At 39.8% G+C, this 21,649-nt stretch overlaps 1 protein-coding gene across 1 annotated transcript in view; it reads left to right on the top strand.

The window, feature by feature from the left end:
* Positions 1-21,649, top strand: part of HELZ (helicase with zinc finger) — a 199,686-nt gene that overhangs the window by 141,371 nt on the left and 36,666 nt on the right. The window contains exons 25-28 of the mRNA XM_042783553.1: positions 6,611-6,690; positions 14,794-15,373; positions 15,777-16,011; positions 17,051-17,570. Of these exons, the coding sequence (XP_042639487.1) occupies positions 6,611-6,690; positions 14,794-15,373; positions 15,777-16,011; positions 17,051-17,570 (1,415 nt within the window). The remainder of the gene's footprint in view (positions 1-6,610; positions 6,691-14,793; positions 15,374-15,776; positions 16,012-17,050; positions 17,571-21,649) is intronic.

The raw sequence follows: 21,649 nt of genomic DNA, 5'->3' as shown, positions 1-21,649 counted from the left end.
TTCATCTAGTGCCCTCTTCTCAGGTTCTGTTATTCAGCGATACACTTGAGTTTAGAGACTTTCCATGTTGAAGTATCAGATGAAGGCCCAGCTACAGATGGGGAAGAAGCTGTATCTCAGAGGGGGAAGAGCTGGTATTGTGGAGAGGAAGAGAGACTGAATTTCCTTGAGTTCCTCACCCTTATACTATGTCACCTGCCACATACGTCCTTATCTCTTTATAAGTTTGTTTATCTACTTTCTCTGCCTCTGTGCTTGTGAACCCAGGTAGAGAAAATCAAACCATTGGTTGAATAAGTGCCTCTGGAAAATCTTGTTTTCCAGCTTCGGTGGAAACTGCAGGGCTCCCCCACATTCTTTTTACATGTATTTAGTACCCTTTGCCCAGTTTTCTCAGTGGTTTTCCTCAAGCCTCATTATGTTCTATATTTGACAGTCCTTGTTATCAGGAGATGGCCTTGTCTTAGACTTCATTCATCAGGATTCCACCCCATTACTTTATCACCTGAGGTACTACTGTTTTCATATCCTCGACCAGCCTTCCTTCCTTATCACCAGTCTTTGAGGAAGACTTCCTGTTAAGACTAATACTTCCCCTTCTTGTTACCTCACAGACCTGGTCCCTTCTCCTCTTTGATCTTTAGATTCTCTCCTTCTACTGGTTCTTCCTAATCAACCTGTGAGGTCTTTACATCTCTTCTGCCCTAAAATTTATTGATAAGAGAGTTTTATAAAAAGACAATTTTTTCTTTGACCTTTATCTCCTTTATTGCTACTGCCTTGCTTCTCCTTTCCACTTCATCTCTTATTTGCTCCTTAACCCATGCTGTCTTGTATTAGAATTCAACATTTCACTGAAACTGTTGAGTTCCAGGTACCAAATCTTATGAAAATGCTTCAGTTTTCTGAAGTCTGCAGTCACCCTTGACTTTTCTTTGGTATTTGGCACTACTTTCTGCTTCTGTCTTCTTGACCATCTTGTGTTTTTGGGTTTCTTTGATACAATGTTTCTACTTTTTACACACTTTCTCTAACATGATCTTTTGTCTTTCTTATGAATTCCTGTCTGCCTACTCCCTGTCTCTTCCTAGTCCTTAATTTGAGGTTTCCCAAGGTTCTTTCACTGTCCCATCTCATTTTTCTTTCTATACTTTCTTAATATAAACTAGTCCAGTCCCATGATTTTAAGTACTTGGTCCATGATAATGACTTCCAAATCTGTATTTGTGATGCTGCAGTTGCTAACTGCCCTACTACAGGGGCAAGGTGGGTAAACCCCAGGGACCAGCATAAATCCAATTTCCACCTAGTCGTTGCTGCCCACTTCTGTGGCATTTCCTCTTCACCCTAACCCCTTAGAGTTAGAAAACCAGCTGATTGTGAGAAAACATCAAGAACATTATACATAAAGAAAGCAAAAGGTCATTAAAAAGACAGTGAAGGAAGAAAAGACCAAAATGGATATCAGAAGGTATTCTAAAAATTGCTTTTGAATGGAGAGCAGCTAAAGCAAATGGAAGAAATGACAAGATAAAAGAGCTGAACAGAAGATTTCACAGAGCAGCTCAGGCAGACAAAGTCAATTATTATAACAAACTGTGCAAAGACCTAGATTTAGGAAACCAAAAGGAAAGAACATGCTCAGCAATTCTCAAGCTGAAAGAACTAAAGGAAAATTCAAGCCTTGAGTTGCAATATTAAAAAATTCTATGGGCAAAATATTCAGTGATGCAGGAAACACTAAAAGAACATGAAGGAGTACACAGAGTCACTGTACACAAAAGAATTGGTTGTTGTTCATCTGTTTTGGGAAGTAGCATATGATCAAGAACTGATGGTATTAAAGGAAGAAGTCTAAGATGCACTGGAGGAATTCATGAAAAACAAGGCTCCAGAAATTGATGGAATACCCGTTGAGATGTTTGAACACATGGATGTCATTCTGAAGGCACTTACTCATCTATGCCAAGAAATTTGGAAGACAGCTACCTGGCCAACTGACTAGAAGAGATTGATACTTATGCCCATTCCAAAGAAAGGTGATCCAACAGAATGTGGAAGTTATCAAACAATATCATTAATACCATCCACAAATAAAATTTTGCTGAAGATAATTCAAAAATGGTTGCAGCAATATATTGACAGGGAACTCGCAGAAATGCAAGCTGGATTCAGAAGAGGATGTGGAATGAGGGATATCATTGCTGGTATCAGATGGATCTTGGCTGGAAGCAAGGAATACCAGAAAGATGCTTACTTGTGTTTTATTGACTATGCAAAGGTTTTGATGTTATCCATAACAACTTATGGATAGTTGTTATCCATAACAACTTACGGATAATATTGGGAGGAATGGGAATTGCAGAATGCTTTATTGTTGTCATCAGGAACCTGTACATAGAAGACCAGGGGACTGTTGTTTGAACAGAACAAGGGGGTTTAAAATCAGGAAGGGCATGTGTCAGGGTTTCACCATCCTTGTTTAACCTGTATGCTCAGCCAATAATCTGAGAAGCTGGACTATATGAAGTAAAACATGGTGTTGGGATAGGAGGAAGATTCATTAACAACCTATGATATGCAGGCTACACAACCTGCATATCACAATAGATGGAGAAAAGATTGAAATTGTCAAAGATTTCATATTACTTGGGTCCATAATCAAAACCAATGGAAGCAGCAATCAAGACATCAGATGTCGTATTGCACTGGGCAAATCTGATGCAAAAGACCTCTTTAAATTGCTGAAGAGCAAAGATGTCTCTTTGAAGATTAAGGTGTGCCTAACTTGACTGCTAACCATAAGGCTGGTGGTTCAAACCCATCAGCCACTCCTTGGAAGGAAGATGGGGCAATCTACTTCTGTAGTGATACTGCCTCAGAAACCCAAGGAGGGGTCTCTATGAGTCGGGTCCGACTCGACATATTGTGGTACTTCAGTTTGTTGTCAGCTTGGCTAGGCCTGGTTGAGTGGCTGGGCAGCTGGTGGTAGTTATTTTCCATGATAGGACTGGCGGTCAGCTCCATGGTGGGATCTACTACACAGCTGAGTAGCTGCTTTGGTTATGTGGTCTGCTTCCCATATGTAAGAAGCAGTTTTGGGAATGGTCTCTAGCTTATGGTGCACTTGGATCCTGCATGTAGCCGTGTCGTTGTTCAGCAGCCTGCCATGCTCTGTGGACCTTGAGACTTTCAATGGACTTGAATTAATGGCCTGTCATGTGGTTTGGCAACATCAGGACTGTGCCTTTTTACTTGTTAACCTTGGGCTTGGCAGCCTCAGCAGCCAGCAGCTGTCTGAGTGAAGAAAAGCCTCCAGCTCAGTGGGTCAGGAGCTGGAGGCAGAGCTGAAGCCCAAGGCTGAGGGGTTTTCACCCAGCCCCTAGAGCCTGGCATTTTGAACTTGGACTTAAAGCCTGCAAATTGTAAGAATAAACTCCTGTTTGTTTAAGCCATCCCATTTGTGGTATATTCCTGTCAGAGAGGCACTAGGTATCCAGAACAAGTATATACCTTTAACTTAAAATATTCCACTTTCTAATTGATATGTTTTAAAAAAGAACCTAGGAGCTCTGGTAGCATAGTGCCTAAGGCATTTGACTACTAACCAGAAGGCTGTCAGTTCAAACCTACCAGCCAGTCCTCAGAAGGAAGGTTGGGCGATATACTTCCGTAGTGATATCGCCTTGGAAACCCAAGGAGGGGTCGCTATGAGTCGGATACAACTAGACAGCACATAACAACAACATAAAAGAGCCTAATACTACTTCAGTTTTTCGTATCCTGGTATTTACACTGTTGTCGTATATTTAACTATTATATATAGTATAAACCTTGAATACATTGGTATCATTTTTGTTTAAATAGTCACTTTATTTTTTTAAATTTAATTTTTTGGGAAATACATACATTTACCTGTTCAGCAGTTTCTACACATACAGTTCAATGGCATTGGTTACTTCCTTCATAATTGTGTCACCATTCTCACCATCTCTACCTGTATTTTTCACCATCGTTAACATATGGACACTGCCCCCTTAACTTTTTATCTCTGCTTTAGAGCTACTTGTGTCCATTTGATCCTCATATAGGTAATTCTTTAAAAGAGCTCGGTGTCTAAGGCAAACATTATTTAGTAATTAAACTAAACAACTGTTTAGTTTAAAGGTGATTTCAAGGGAGAGTTGCAGTTCAGGATTGAATGATTACCTCAGGGCAGTAGATTCAGGTGTTCCCACAATCTCAGTGGGTCCAGTAAGTCTGGTTTTCCTAAGAATATGAAACTCTGTTCCACATTTTTTCTTCCTCTTGGTCAGGAACTGTCTGTTGTGTCCTTGATCAAAATATTTAGTAATGGTAGCTGGGGACCATCCAGTTCTTTTGGTCTCATGACAAAGGAGTTAGTAGTTCATGAAGGCAATTAAGCCTGAAGTCTGTTTGCTTTTCTTGTTCTTAGATCTCCTTCCTTTTCTGCTCCAGGTGAATAGAAACTAATTGTTCTATCTTGGATGGCCACTCACAGGCTTTTAAGACTCTAGGTACTAGCACTACTCAGCAAACTAGCAGGTAGAACAGAACCTCTAAAAACAGTATTAGGCAAGTCGTAGATAGTCACATCTTTTTTTAAAGAGTTTTAAATAGGAAAAATAAAATTCTTATGTTTTTACCCATGTAGTTATTAATTTTTGTAATCTTTATTTCTTTTTGTATACTGTATTTTTACACAAATAACTATTAAAATTCCTTGTAGTGAGAGTTTGTTGGTGATGAATTCTTTCAGCTTTTGTATGTCTGAAAATGTTTTTACTGCACTTTCATCTTTGAAAGATATTTTCAGAGTGTACAATTCTTGATTCACAGTTTGTTTCTTTCTGTACTTTAATGATATCGCTTCACTGTTCTCTCACTTGTCTTGTTTCCAGGGAGAAATCTGATGTCATCCTTATCTTTATTTTTCTATGTAATATATCTTTTTCTTCTGGCTGCTTTGAAGATAACTCTTTTTGGCACTGGTTTTGAGCAGTTTGATTTTGATAGGCTTTGGTGTATTTTTCTCCATATTTCTTGTTTGGGGTTTATTTGTGGGTTGATAGTTTTTTTTTCAAGTTTGGAAATTATCGGCCTTTTCTCTAGAGTATTTTTCCTGTCTCATTCCCTCTCCCGTTCTTCAGGGATTCCAATTACTCATATCAGGTTGCCTTAGATTGTCTCACAGCTCATGGATACTCTTTTCATTCTTTAAATTCCTTCTTCTCTTTTGTTTCATTTTGGGTAGTTCCTGTTACTATTATGTAAATACCATTAGTAATGGTACTAAATACCATTACTAAATATTATTCCTTTTACTATGCCTTCAAGTTCACAATTTTTTTGGCAATGTCTAACCTGCCACTAATCCCACCAGTGTATTTTTGAGTCTCAGACTTTGTAATTTTCATCTCTTGAAGTTTATACCCCTCGGAAGGAAGATGGGGCAATCTACTTCCGTAGTGATACTGCCTTGGAAACCCAAGGAGGGGTCTCTATGAGTCGGGTCCGACTCGACAGCACACAACAACAGAGTTTATAGTCGTAAAGCATGGTAATTCATTTTGCAAAGTTCCAATGACATTCCAATAAGAATGTTTTTGAACTAAGAACTCAAATCAAGGAACTTAAAATATTTGGCAGTTAGTCCTTTTAGATTGAAGGCCTTTCACATTCATGAAATAGCATGATTTAAGTCTACTATAATTGTGATTTTTTTCTTAACCTTGACTTTGCTTCTTTTAGTATTATCATTCACATATATTTAGTTTGATATTTGTTAACTGTTTAAAATGTATAACCACACCCCTTCCAAATATATTCATTCAGTTTAGAATCTTCTACTGAATTGGATTGACATATTATTTGGATTTGAGCTTAATTGATTTATAAATGATCAAAGTATTAAGCCTGTATAAGTAGACAAAAATGCCAAAGCCTTTATATGTCTAAGGAGCTCTGGTGGCACAGTGCCTAAGGCATTTGACTGCTAACTGGAAGGTTGGTGGTTCAAACCCACCAGGTGCTCTGCAGATAGAAGATGAGACAATCTACTTCTGCAAAGAAAAAAAAAAAAAAAACTACCTTGGAAACCCAAGGCGGCTGCTGTGAGTCAAAATCGACTTGATGACAGTGGGTTTTTCATTTTTATATGTCTAGTCTACAAAAATGAGGCTGTCATTACTTGGACATTGGGTAATTTCCAGAGATTAACCTTATTTTTTCCATATTAACACTCATGACATTCATAGGAAGCTAACGTGTGAGGGGTTGTGTGCCTTGCAAAAAGCTGTATAATGCCTGGGTTATTTGTGTAAAAATGTGGTATTTGATGTTTTAAAGTTATTCTCTTATTAAGTGTTTGCTTTGACGGTGGGGTTTGTTTCACTTATAAATTTTCTTTCTTGCAGAGAAACTGCAATTGTGAAAAGTTAAGAACAAATCCCAAGTAGTAATATAAATTCCTAATAATGGGTCAAAAATATTTTAAGTAGTCTTATGTTTTTTGTCTAATATTAGAGAGCCTTTGAAAATGTCACATCCACTAGAGAAAATTTATAAGGATTTTTAAATATTTTCTTAGGTAAAACTGATACAAGTAATCCTGGAGCTGAAATTAATAAGATTCGAACACCAGAGAAAAAGCCTACAGAACCAAAACAGGTATGCTACTGATATTCAGTGAATACAGTTTTCTAATGAATTTAGTTTGCCTGATTGTCTTGGGATCTTGAGGTTTTAAAGAAAAGAATCTACTCTTTAATGTATTTTTATGTTTCTCTTTCTGGTGGGTCACGTTGCCCTCTTTCTCCCACCTTTTCTGCAGCTGGATTGTTTCATTCATCTAGTGCCCTCTTCTCAGGTTCTGTTATTCAGCGATACACTTGAGTTTAGAGACTTTCCATGTTGAAGTATCAGATGAAGGCCCAGCTACAGATGGGGAAGAAGCTGTATCTCAGAGGGGGAAGAGCTGGTATTGTGGAGAGGAAGAGAGACTGAATTTCCTTGAGTTCCTCACCCTTATGCTATGTCACCTGCCACATACGTCCTTATCTCTTTATAAGTTTGTTTATCTACTTTCTCTGCCTCTGTGCTTGTGAACCCAGGTAGAGAAAATCAAACCATTGGTTGAATAAGTGCCTCTGGAAAATCTTGTTTTCCAGCTTCGGTGGAAACTGCAGGGCTCCCCCACATTCTTTTTACATGTATTTAGTACCCTTTGCCCAGTTTTCTCAGTGGTTTTCCTCAAGCCTCATTATGTTCTATATTTGACAGTCCTTGTTATCAGGAGATGGCCTTGTCTTAGACTTCATTCATCAGGATTCCACCCCATTACTTTATCACCTGAGGTACTACTGTTTTCATATCCTCGACCAGCCTTCCTTCCTTATCACCAGTCTTTGAGGAAGACTTCCTGTTAAGACTAATACTTCCCCTTCTTGTTACCTCACAGACCTGGTCCCTTCTCCTCTTTGATCTTTAGATTCTCTCCTTCTACTGGTTCTTCCTAATCAACCTGTGAGGTCTTTACATCTCTTCTGCCCTAAAATTTATTGATAAGAGAGTTTTATAAAAAGACAATTTTTTCTTTGACCTTTATCTCCTTTATTGCTACTGCCTTGCTTCTCCTTTCCACTTCATCTCTTATTTGCTCCTTAACCCATGCTGTCTTGTATTAGAATTCAACATTTCACTGAAACTGTTGAGTTCCAGGTACCAAATCTTATGAAAATGCTTCAGTTTTCTGAAGTCTGCAGTCACCCTTGACTTTTCTTTGGTATTTGGCACTACTTTCTGCTTCTGTCTTCTTGACCATCTTGTGTTTTTGGGTTTCTTTGATACAATGTTTCTACTTTTTACACACTTTCTCTAACATGATCTTTTGTCTTTCTTATGAATTCCTGTCTGCCTACTCCCTGTCTCTTCCTAGTCCTTAATTTGAGGTTTCCCAAGGTTCTTTCACTGTCCCATCTCATTTTTCTTTCTATACTTTCTTAATATAAACTAGTCCAGTCCCATGATTTTAAGTACTTGGTCCATGATAATGACTTCCAAATCTGTATTTGTGATGCTGCAGTTGCTAACTGCCCTACTACAGGGGCAAGGTGGGTAAACCCCAGGGACCAGCATAAATCCAATTTCCACCTAGTCGTTGCTGCCCACTTCTGTGGCATTTCCTCTTCACCCTAACCCCTTAGAGTTAGAAAACCAGCTGATTGTGAGAAAACATCAAGAACATTATACATAAAGAAAGCAAAAGGTCATTAAAAAGACAGTGAAGGAAGAAAAGACCAAAATGGATATCAGAAGGTATTCTAAAAATTGCTTTTGAATGGAGAGCAGCTAAAGCAAATGGAAGAAATGACAAGATAAAAGAGCTGAACAGAAGATTTCACAGAGCAGCTCAGGCAGACAAAGTCAATTATTATAACAAACTGTGCAAAGACCTAGATTTAGGAAACCAAAAGGAAAGAACATGCTCAGCAATTCTCAAGCTGAAAGAACTAAAGGAAAATTCAAGCCTTGAGTTGCAATATTAAAAAATTCTATGGGCAAAATATTCAGTGATGCAGGAAACACTAAAAGAACATGAAGGAGTACACAGAGTCACTGTACACAAAAGAATTGGTTGTTGTTCATCTGTTTTGGGAAGTAGCATATGATCAAGAACTGATGGTATTAAAGGAAGAAGTCTAAGATGCACTGGAGGAATTCATGAAAAACAAGGCTCCAGAAATTGATGGAATACCCGTTGAGATGTTTGAACACATGGATGTCATTCTGAAGGCACTTACTCATCTATGCCAAGAAATTTGGAAGACAGCTACCTGGCCAACTGACTAGAAGAGATTGATACTTATGCCCATTCCAAAGAAAGGTGATCCAACAGAATGTGGAAGTTATCAAACAATATCATTAATACCATCCACAAATAAAATTTTGCTGAAGATAATTCAAAAATGGTTGCAGCAATATATTGACAGGGAACTCGCAGAAATGCAAGCTGGATTCAGAAGAGGATGTGGAATGAGGGATATCATTGCTGGTATCAGATGGATCTTGGCTGGAAGCAAGGAATACCAGAAAGATGCTTACTTGTGTTTTATTGACTATGCAAAGGTTTTGATGTTATCCATAACAACTTATGGATAGTTGTTATCCATAACAACTTACGGATAATATTGGGAGGAATGGGAATTGCAGAATGCTTTATTGTTGTCATCAGGAACCTGTACATAGAAGACCAGGGGACTGTTGTTTGAACAGAACAAGGGGGTTTAAAATCAGGAAGGGCATGTGTCAGGGTTTCACCATCCTTGTTTAACCTGTATGCTCAGCCAATAATCTGAGAAGCTGGACTATATGAAGTAAAACATGGTGTTGGGATAGGAGGAAGATTCATTAACAACCTATGATATGCAGGCTACACAACCTGCATATCACAATAGATGGAGAAAAGATTGAAATTGTCAAAGATTTCATATTACTTGGGTCCATAATCAAAACCAATGGAAGCAGCAATCAAGACATCAGATGTCGTATTGCACTGGGCAAATCTGATGCAAAAGACCTCTTTAAATTGCTGAAGAGCAAAGATGTCTCTTTGAAGATTAAGGTGTGCCTAACTTGACTGCTAACCATAAGGCTGGTGGTTCAAACCCATCAGCCACTCCTTGGAAGGAAGATGGGGCAATCTACTTCTGTAGTGATACTGCCTCAGAAACCCAAGGAGGGGTCACTATGAGTCGGATCCAGTTCGATGGCACATAACAACAACCCCCCAAGCCATGGTATTTTCATTTGCCTCGTATGCATGTGAAAGCTGGACAGTGAATAAAGAAGACCAAAGAAGAGTTGATGCTTTTGAGTTGTGGTGCTGGCAAACAATGCTGAAAGTACCATGGACTGCCATAACAACGCAGCACACTGCTGTGGAGTTGGACCTGACTCATAGCGACCCCTCCTTGGGTTTCCAAGGCATCACTGCAGAAGTAGACTGCCCAGCCTTCCTTCTGCGGAGTGGCTGGTGGGTTTGAACCGCCAGCCTTCTGGTTAGCTGCCAAATGCTTTAGGCACTAAATCCGTCCTGGAAGAAGTACAGCCAGAATGCTTTTGGAAGTGAGAATGGCCAGACTTTGTCTCACCTGCTTTGGTCATTGTTGTAGTTAAGGTTATGTGTCAACTTGGCTGGGCCTGGTTCTGAGTGGCTTGGCAGCTGGTTGTAGTTATTCCTCAGGATCAGAATCAACTCTATGGTGGAATCTATGTGAGCGGCTAGAGTAGCTGCCTTAGGGATGTGGTCTGCTTCCAGTATATAAGAAACAGCTTTGAGGAAGGTCTTGAGCCTTCTGGCATATCTGCATCCCACATTTGACTGAGTCTTTATCTCAGTGGCCTGCCATGTTGTTCTCCTGCAACTGTTTCTGGACTTGAACTAATGGCATGCTGTGTTGTTGCTTGATAATTTTGGGACTGTGCCATTTCACTTGTCAACCTTAGATTTGTCAGCCTCAGCAGCTGTCAAAGTTAAGAGAAGCCTCCAGCTTCAGTGGGCCAGGAACAAAAGGCAGAGCTGAAGGCCAAGGTCACGGGGCTTTCACCCAGTCCCTAGAACTGGCATTTTGAACTTGGACTTCTAGCCTCCTAAACTGTAAGAGAATAAATCTCTGTTTGTTAAAACCATCCATTGTGGTGTTTTGTTAGAGTGGCCCTAGAGGACCAAAACAGTCATATTGTCAGAAGGGACCATTCTCTGGAGAAGGGTGTCATGCTTGGTAAAGCGGAGGGTCAGCGAAAAGGGGGCAGACCCTTAATGAGATGGATTGACACAGTGGCTGCACTGATGGGCTGAGGGTATAGCAGGGTTGTGAGGATGGTGCACGACCAGGCAGTGTTACATTCTTCTGTACACAGGGTTGCTGTTAGAGCCGACTTGACGGCATCTGCTAACAACAACAACATGTACTTTAAGCGTCTCTGACTCACAGTTTCTGTAACTTGGAAGGATGGGTACAGTCCCCACTGGTGGAGACGCAATGAAAATGAGGTAGCCAGAGGAATCTCCTATTAGAGTAGGAGGGGAGCTGCCTCGAACGCAGAGGCAGTGTTTGGTGAGGGGCACAGAGAGAGAACAGGTGGCACGTTAGTACAGCGCAGCGGTAACAGCAGCAGTCATAGTGACAACTTGGGACGAAACCAGCCTCGAGAGTAATAGGTGCTATCCCAGCAAAGGAAGCCAAGATAGTTACATGTCACTCATGTTCTTGTTTGTTCATTTCTGTTGTGAACCTTCCCTGCTGGGGAAGTAGGTGCCCGACAGATACCTTTCATTTTCTTTCCCACTCTGATGCTTTGGCCCAAGGCCCAGAACAGCAACAAAAGAGTTTCTGGTTCTCCTTGACCCAGTGCCTCAATATTAGGAGGAAAGTGCTCCCGGCTACTCCAGTTCTGATCTAATTGTGGTAGTGCAGATGCCTACTCCCTCAGGCCCTACTCTCCTCTCCCCTCCCTGCTGTTGTGTTGGTGGGTGCAATCGTGTCAAACGTCCTAGAGAATCACATTCCTGGTGTAAACTTTCATGACACAGGCCAGTCTTCCTGTTCATGTCAAAGACAAAAGTGAAAAAGGCAATGAAAGCAGCTTATTCACAAGCAGAAGACTCATTAACAACCTGCAATATGCAGATGACACAAGTTTGCTGGCTGAAAATGAGGATGACTTGGAGCATTTACTGATGAAGATTGAAGACTACTGCAGTCTGCAGTATGGATTACACCTCAATATAAAGAAAACAAAAATCCTCACAAATGGACCAATAAGCAGCATCACGATAAATGGAGAAAAGATTGAAGTTGGCAAGGACTTCATATTTCTTGGTTCTACAATCGATACCAATGGAAGAAGTAGTCAAGACATCAGACAGCGTATTGCATTGGGCACATCTGTTGCAAAAGACCTCTTTCAGGTGCTGAAGAGCAAAGATGCATTCTTAAGACTGAGGTGCGCCTAACCCAAGCCATGGTGTTTTCAGTCACGTCTTAATGCATGTGAGAGCTGGACAATGAATAAGGAAGACCGAAGAAGAGTTGATGTTTTTGAGTTGTGGTGCTGGCGGAGAGAATGCTTAAAGTACCATGGACTGCTAAACGAACTAACAGATCTGTCCTGGAAGAGATGCAGCCGGAATGCTCCTTGGAAGCAAGAATGGCCAGACTTCGTCTCACCTCCTTTGGTCATGTTTTCAGAAGGAACAATGCACTGGAAAAGGATATCATGCTGGTAAAGTGGAGGGTCAGTGAAAAAGGGAAGGTCCTCAACAAGATGGGTGGATACAGTGGCTGCAGCGATGGGCTCAGGTATGGGAAGGATCATGAAGCTGGCACAGGACCACACAGTGTTTCATCGTGTTGTGCGTAAGGTCTCTATGATGAGACAGCTCTCCAGCACCTAACAACAACACAACAACATCCACAAGCAACCTTGACGTGTAATCTTGGCCTCCCTCATGTAATTAGATATCGGCAGTCTCTTTTGGAGAAAAGTATATCCCAGATGGATGTGGCTTCCGTCATTAAAAAGATGGAAATTTATGGGAAGAAATGTTTCATTTGTGAAGAACCTCAGTCGGGTTCTAAGACGTTTGAAGAATTGTAGCATTGTAGCCACTTGGGAAGACTGAGAAAGAGTGCCATCCTTCTCACTTTAAAAAAAAAAAAAAACACTTCTTACATGTACCCGTGTAATCTTAAGGACTTGATTGGCCATTACCAATTTAATGGCAGTCCGTTTGGGCCAGTGGATTAGATATGACAATGCACTTGGAGCACAATTGGCACATTTCAGCCATTTGTTGCAGTAGCCTGGTTACTAGGTAGAAGGCTGGTGTACCCTACCTTCCAGGCAGAGACAGGCTACTTGTTCTGTTTCCTTGGGAACAGTCAGCACCGTGCTTAACTTGAGAGCCTCTGGCAAGGCAGGTCCTTTGGAGTCCTCAGTGACTGTTTCCACCTTGAAACTTGTGAAGGACTTTGATGTGCCAAAGCAGCTCTTTGAGTGTTGTGACAGAGGTGGGAAAGAAAACTTGTCTCTTTCCACCTTGTGTTTCATTTTTCAGATTGTTACCACTTATCATCAAGGTTGTGTTTTAAAGGGATGAAAACATTGTCTGGCATAAAAAAAAACCTTTGGTAGTTTCCTACCACTTACAGGATTTAAAAAAAAAATGTTCATACTCAAAATTGAATTATTCAGGGTCTTGTGTAATTGGACCCTTAGTTTCATCTAATATCAAGTAGGGGGAACTACATATAAACAAATGAAGTTATAATTCCTTGTACACAAAACTTCTTATGCTCCTCAAAGCCTCCATGCTTTTTTCCCACTCTTCACCTTGTATAAGCTGTTAACGTTTACCTGGAATTCCTCCCCTCCTTGGCAAATTCCAGCTCTTTCTGCAAGATTCAATTTCAAATGCCATAGCTTCTGTCAGTCCTTCTTCAATTTTCTCAGGCCCTGCAATCTCATAGCACCTTCACTTAACAGTTCTTGTAACTCTCAAATTCTACCTAAGCCTAGTTAGCAAATGTCTTGTGTGAAGGGTTCAATAGTAAATCTTTAGACTTATGGGCCGTATGAGCTCTGTTGCTACAGCTCACCTCTGCCGTTGTAGTGTGAAAGCAGCCATAGACAATGTGTAATGAGTGAGCTTGGCTATGTTCTAGTAGAATTTCATTTATAAAATTCAGTGAGCCATATTTGGCCTGTGATCATAGTTTGCTGACAAAAAAAAAAAAATCACTCCCGTGGAGTTAGTTCAACTAGTAGCGACCCCTCCTTGGGTTTCCGGGGCGGTATCTCTACGAAAGTAGATTGCCCAGTCTTCCTTCCGAGGAGTGGCTGATGGGTTTGAACTGCCAACCTTCTGGTTAGGCAGAGTCTTACTAAAACCAAAACCAAACTCACTGCCATCAAGTCGATTCCGACTCATAATGACCCCTTTTGGGTTTCCGAGGCAGTAAATCTTGATGGAGGTAGATTGCCCAATCTTCCTTCCACGGAGTGGCTGGTGGATTTGAACCACCAACCTTCTGGTTAGCAGTCAAAATGCCTTAGGCACTCCGCCACCAGAGCTCCTTGGTATTGGTTAAATCCCTAATACCAGGCACAATGCCTTTGACAAACCTCATAAGTTCCTCAATAAATGTTTCTTGGAGGAACGAATGTCACTATGTTGTATATAATGGCAAAAATTGACAAACTGATTGTACAAAGGGGGTACCTAGTATTTGTTTCTTTGCTCATTTCAAGGTCATTTAAATTGAGAGAATTTTTGGTTGTTATTATGGATACATTTGAAAAAATAGATTAAATGTATAAAAACAATAAAATCAGAAGGAAGGAACACATTTTACTGATTTATATCAGAAGGAAATAGAAACAAATGTTTATCTTCCCAAGGAAGAAAGTGTGAAATTACAAATAATGTTTTTAAGGAATTGGAAATGAATAGGCTAATAAAATGGCCATATCTTTTCTTATGATTCAAACTTAATGTTTTTCTTTCTTCTGTTTCATCTTTCTTAATTTAAAAAATATTTATGCCCTTATTGGATTGCCAGTAGGTGATTGATTAGACACCCAGCCCTCCTGCTGTTACTGATAAGAATGTGTTTACCTATTCTTTAAAAGTGTGAGAGGTGGAAAGAAGGTAGAGCTGCACTGAGCTGGCATGTTTGGCATTAAAAAAGACTTCTTTTGTTTTTCTAGGTTGATTTGGAATCAAACCCACAGAACAGAAGTCCTGAATCACGTCCTGGTGTTGTTTATCCCAATCCCAAATTTCATCGCAAAGATAATCTCAACCCAAGACACATAAATCTCCCTCTTCCTGCTCCCCACGCACAGTATGCAATCCCTAATCGCCATTTTCATCCCCTCCCCCAGCTGCCAAGACCACCATTTCCAATTCCACAGCAGCACAACTTACTAAATCAGCAACAGACTAATTTGCCTGAGCAACCAAATCAAATGGCACCGCAAGCAGGTCAGGTAGTCTCGCAGCGGAATCAGTTGAATCAGCAGACTCAGGAGCCACCTCAACTCTCCCCTGCCTACCAGGCGGCAGCCAGCAGCGCTTTCTTTAACAGCGCGGTTTCTCACCGACCCCCCCAGTCTCCACCTGCCCAGGCCGTGACTCCGGAGCAGCCCCCGCCCCCACCCCCACCCGTGCTGCAGGAAGGCCACAGTCCTCTGAGAGCCATTGCACAGCCCAGCCCCATTCTTCCTTCACATCTGAGTAATTTCATTGACGAGAACGCCTCAGGATTGCCTGTAGGGGAGGCTTTAGGTAAGTCCTCCTTCATTCTTCGCAGCAGTCATCACTGCTAGGTCCGAATGTGGCAGAGATGGTCAAGTTCAGTGACATGGACTATGCAGTCTTAATTTGGCAGTACCACCATCACTCAGCCGTTGAGTTGGGTAATCAGCATCCAGTTCCAAATGCTATATGCTAGTAAGTATCCAAAGGATCATCGCTTACACCATTATCTGCATAAGGAAGACTCATCGTGGTTGCCTTAAGTCTAATTACTGGCAAATTTAGAAAATTAGTCAAAATTTGTTACTTTTGTGCTAAAACCAAAGTGTAGCCATTTCTTTGTCTTTGTGGGGAAAATTCTGCGTGTACAAACTCTTGAGAAGAGTAACCTGAAATGCCTAAAATCTTAAATTTTTCACTGATGTCTTCACAGATCGTATGCATGGGAGTGTGGCTCTGGAAACCTTAAGGCAGCAGCAGGCGCGGATACAGCAGTGGAACGAGCATAATGCTTATCTCAGTCAGGGCAGTGTTCCATATGCACACCATCACCATCCTCACCTCCAGCATCTTCCTCAGCCACCCATTGGATTGCATCCACCACCAGTGAGAGCAGACTGGAAGCTCGCCAGCAGTGCCGAGGACGAAGCAGAAGCAACATACTCAAGGTATTTGCACAGTCTTGAGGTAACCTCTGAAACATGACTCCCTACTGCTTGTTGAATGTAGTTTTTTAGCATCAAATATTGTCCCAAAGAAGTTAGATGCTGGCCTTTTAGGTACATGCTACAGAACTCCTTTGATAGACTCTAAAATAACAGAGAATTCATTTAGAAGCAACTTTTGTACAAATGTAGGCATGGGCCATCTACTATGCATTGTAAATGAACTTGACCCCTTGCTTTTTTGGTCTCTTCTGCAAGAGAATCATACCATCACTTTAGTATGGAAAGTACTGTGTGTGTTTTAGTGCCTAAGACATTTGACTGCTAACCAGAAGGCTGGCGGTTCAAACCCACCAGCCACTCCTCAGAAAAAAGTTTGGGCAATCTGCTTCGGTAGTGATACCGCCTGGAGGTGTCACTATGAGTCAGTTCTGACTCAGTGGCATTGAGGTTATTTTTTTTTTTAATGAAAAGTACTAAAGTAATACTTTCACTTAAAAAAAAATACTGAGAAAGAATGAGTAAGGACACAAGTAAATTAGTAGTTAAAGTTAGAAATTTATCATTAAAGAACACTACTCTCCCCCACCCCACAAGTAGCTTAGAATTCCAGCTTATAACCACAGGTGCTTACGGGTGTTTGGTCCTGACTCTAAACTTGTTTTTATGCTCAGTGTCATGTGAATGCTGTGACGTGTTTTCTAATCCCTTCTGAATAAGGTCCACCATTATAGTGACCTTTTATTACTACCCATTTTAAAGACAGGTGGAGACAAGGGCAGTAGTAGTTTTTAATACCAAAGATAGTGAAATCCTATAATTTTTTACAGTATCAGTTACTTGGGCTTCTTTAGTGTCTGCAATTCAACATCTGTAGCATGTTAACACTTACATTTAAGATTAAATCTATTAATTAATGTTAGTTTCCAATTAAGTATGATGATTTTGCTTGTGGAGATTGCATGAGTAGTCAACAAAGCTCTCCTTAATGTGACGGAGTTGTTCTTTTGTTTTCTCATCATATTTCATCGTCTTTATGTAGGTTTCAAGACTTAATCAGAGAACTGTCTAATCGTGATCAAAGTGAAACACGGGAACTAGCTGAAATGCCACCACCTCAATCAAGACTTTTGCAATATAGACAAGTTCAGAGTAGGAGCCCTCCAGCAATCCCATCTCCCCCATCCAATTCAGACCACAGTAGCCACTTTTGTAACTTTAATGACAACAGCAGAGACGTTGAAGTAGCCAACAACGCAGCAGCATTTCCACAGCGCCTACCGCCCCAGATATTCAGCTCACCTTTCTCTTTGCCGTCTGAACACATTGCTCCTCCTCCTTTGAAGTACCTGTCACCTGATGGAGCATGGACTTTGGCTAACTTTCAACAGAATCATCTAATGGGGCCAGGCTTTCCCTATGGCCTACCTCCTTTGCCTCACAGGCCACCACAAAACCCTTTTGTACAAATACAGAATCATCAACATGCTATTGGTCAAGAGCCATTTCACCCATTATCATCTCGAACAGTATCTTCTTCTTCGCTCCCTAGCTTAGAAGAGGTAAATGTCTTTCTTCTGATTTTCCTTTTTTCTTAATTTTTATTTTGGATTAATTGATTGTGGGGGAAAAACATCAATACTTATCATTTGATAATACTGGTGGAAAGATCGTAATAGAATTTAAGTCTCTAAAAAATAATTCTTTCCTGGAAATCATTTTAATTTCCACTCTTCTTATGCTATTTCAGATTTTGTAGTATGGTCATTATCGTTGAAACATGAAGCCTTTGTGCGACTTTTATTGCTGTTTTGGGACATTTAATGTCTGACTGACTTGACGAAGCTTTCATTCAAGCCGTCCTGTCCTTTCTAATCTGGGGAAACCGATTTTAGTGATTCATCTTTTTTACTTTAAGTTATGTTTGTTTATTACGTATTCATTAATTATAGCTTCTCAAAGATGTTGGCTTTTGTCTGCCAGTGGCCAATTCCAAGTGCTATGTTATTTCTCGTATCAGGCGTCTTGGGGCTTTCAGAAGATTTGAGACAATTGATACACAATGATACTCTGATTCCCAAATGTGAGAATTCGCAGGTCTTTAACATAGACTTGACTGTGCTAAACTAAGCATTTTTAAAGAAAATGGAGTTTTTATTTAAAAATACTTACGTGTATCCAAAGAGCATCTTTATGGACCTTCTTTGATAGGAAGAACATCGTAATTCTAGGTTATAAACTTCTAAAATGGTACCATTTGGTGTAGATGATAAAAATGTTTAGCTGTTCCCATTAAGCTTGCAGTAATTAAGGGTAACATGCAAAAGTGGTGTAGTCATTATCTATGACAGGTGTCTTTTTAAAGCAGTATAAAAATTTCCAATTTTGATTTATGAAAAAAATTTCTTGACATTGGCTTTATTTAACAATTCCTAAATGATTTCTAAAACAGCATTAGAAATAATTAATCCATTGGTTTACGAATTCTCTTTTATAGATGCTGATTTAAAAGTCAAGTGTCATATTTCCATATTTTGTTTCTAGCATTTTGGAGGTAATTCTTTCAAACTGTTCCAGTATTCATTGATTGGCTCATCATGTTAATAGCTCTCATTTAAACAACATAGTTCCTATCTTAGCCTGCTAAAATAAGCTGTAAGTATAATAAAAGATGAATTAGTATCTGTATACGTGTATTGTGAGGATCTAGAAATTGGGAACAGAACCAAGCTTTGCAAAGATTTGGACAGTCTGACAATATTTCAGTTTATAATGAAATGGCATTACAACTGAGAAGTATTGTAATTTTAAGTCAAGTAATGTTTTATGTATGTATGTATGTATCTGTGTCTAGTTAGCTAGCTAGCTAGCTAGCTATTTGAGAAAATTCGCATAGCATAAAATTAATTCATTTTAACTGTTTTAAAGTGTACAATTGAGTGGTTTTTAGTATATTCACAATATTGTACAACCATCACTACTTTTCATCACTCTAAACAGAAACCCTGTGGCTATTAAGTTACTCCCCAAGTCCCTTTACCCTATATTCCTAGCAACCACTAATCTATCTCATGATGTAGTGCCTAAGGGATTTGACTGCTACCAGAAGACTGGCAGTTCAAACCCACCAGCCACTCCTCAGAAGGAAGGTTGGGCAAAGTACTTCTGTAGTGATACCACCTGGGGAACCCAAGGAGGGGTCACTTGTGAGTTGGATCCGACTTGATGGCAGTGAGTTGTGGAGACATTTTATGTAAAATTTTATATAAAATGAAATCATGTACGATGTGGCCTTTTGTGTTTGGCTTCTTTCACTTGGCATATTGTTTTTACTGTTCATCTCTGTTGTGACATTCTTTTTTGTGGCTGAATTATATTCTACTGTATGGATCTACCGTGTTTTGTTTCGTTATCAATTGATGAACATTTGAATGGTTTCTACTTCTTGTCTATTACGAATAATGCTGCTATGAACATTTGTGTATAAGTTTTTGTGTAATCATGTATTTTCAGTTCTCTTGGGTATTTATAACTAGGAGTGGAATTCCTGAATCATATGGTAACTCTGTGTTTAACTTTTGAAGAACTGCCAAACTGTGTTCCACAGTGCTTGTACCATTTTACATTCACACTTCCAAAATAGAAAGCTTCCAATTTCTCCACTTTTTGTCATTTAAAAAAAAAAATACCCATTCTAGTGGGTGTGAAGTGGTATTTCATTATGATTTTGCTTTGTATTTCCCTAATAACTAATGATTTTTAGCATCTTTCCATACTTGCCATTGGTGTATCGTCTTTGGAGAAATGTCTATTCAACTCCTTTGCCAAGCCTCCCCGCCCCTTTTTTAAATTGTGATTTAGGTGAAAGTTTACAGAGAAAATTGATTTTCCACACAGCGGTCCGTACATATTTTGTTTCATGACATTGATGGCAATACCCAGCAGCTCTGTTCCCATTTCCACCCTGTCGTTAACCTTTTCCTTGTGTCCTTCTTTCCTCTGCATTCCTGCCCTCTGAGTTATCTCTCTGTGCAAATACTGCCCTTCTGATCTCCCCTGCTTGATTGTTCTGTACCTACTGGTGTAAATACTCACTTTATATGCCTGTCTGTTGTTTGGCTGGAAGCGACAGGGTGGTGAGTTCAATTCCAGGCCTGAAAGATGACTTAGGGCATAGTCTCGGGAATTTCACCAGTCTCTCTATTAGACCAGTAAGCCTGATCTTTTTTAGGATTTTGAGTTTTGTTCCGCATTTTTCTCCCACTCCATCAGATCTCCTGCACTGATCCCTTTCCAAGTGATTGACAGTGGTAGCTGGTCCTTTGCCTATTTTTGAATTGTTTTGTTTTTATTGTTGAGTCATAGAGTTCTTTATATATTCTGGATATTAGGCCCTTCTAGATACATGATTTACAAATATTTTCCCCCATTTTTTGATGTTTTTTCACTTTCTTGATAGTGTCCTTTGATGCATACATTTTTAAAATTTCGATGAAATCCAACTTACATATTTTTCTTGTTCTGTTTGTACTTTTGGTGTTTTAAAAAACTGTTGATATTTAAGAATCTGTTGCCAGATGTGAGGTCAAGAAGATTTATGTTTTCTTCTAACAGTTTTATGGTTTTAGCTCTTCTATGTAGGTTGTTGATCCATTTTGAATTTATTTTTATATGTGATAGGAGATATGAGTGCAGCTTCATTCTTTTGCATGTGGAAATTGAATTGTTTTAGCACCATTTTTTGAAGAGACTATTTTCCTCTTGAATGGTCTTGGCATTTTTGTAGAGAATCAATTGACCATGGATATATTTATTTCTATGCTCTGAATTTATTCCATTGGTCTACATTCTGTCCTTGTGCCAGTACCACGCTGTCTTGATTACTGTAACTTTGTAGTAAGTTTCAGAATTGAAAGTGTGAGTCTTCCTACCTTGTCCTTCTTTTTCAAGATTATTTCTGCCTGCTCTGGGTCCCTTGAATTTTAGGATCAGTTTGTCAATTTGTACCAAAAAAAAAAAAATCCTAGAATTTTGATAGCAAAACCAAAAAACTGGGAGCTGATAGAGGTTGTTTTAAGTCTGTAGATCAGCTCTAATGGTACAGTGGTTAAAGCATTCAGCTGCTAACTAAAAGATTAGTGGTTCAAACGCACCAGCCTTTCCATGGGAGAAATATGAGGCAAATACTGTGTAGAAATATCTTCCATAAAGATTTACAGTACAGCCTTGGAAAACCTATGGGGCAGTTCTGCTCTATCTTATAGGGTTGCTGTGTGTTGGAATTAACTCAATGACAGTTTTTTGGGTTTTTCTTTTTAACAGTATTAAGTCTTTCATTGCCCGAACCATTTACTTAAAAAACAAACCAAACTCACTGCTGTCGAGTTGGATCCGACTCATAGCAACCCCTCCTTGGGTTTCTGAGGTGGTATCACTACGGAAGTAGATTGCCCAACCTTCCTTCCGGGGAGTGGCTGGTAGGTTTGAACTGCCAGCCTTCTGGTTAGCAGTTAAATGCCTTAGGCACTACACCATCAGAGCTCCCAACCCTTTATTTAGATCTTCTTTAATTTCTCTCAACAACAGTGTTTTGAAATCTTCAGCATCTGTCTTGTGCTTCTTTCATTAAATCTAGTCTTAA

The sequence above is a fragment of the Orycteropus afer genome, unplaced genomic scaffold (assembly GCF_000298275.1).
Source record: "Orycteropus afer afer isolate SDZICR_OR568_19922 unplaced genomic scaffold, OryAfe1.0 scaffold00018, whole genome shotgun sequence".
NCBI classification, from domain to species: Eukaryota; Metazoa; Chordata; class Mammalia; order Tubulidentata; family Orycteropodidae; genus Orycteropus; species Orycteropus afer.
This window is presented reverse-complemented; position numbering and strand designations above follow the sequence as displayed.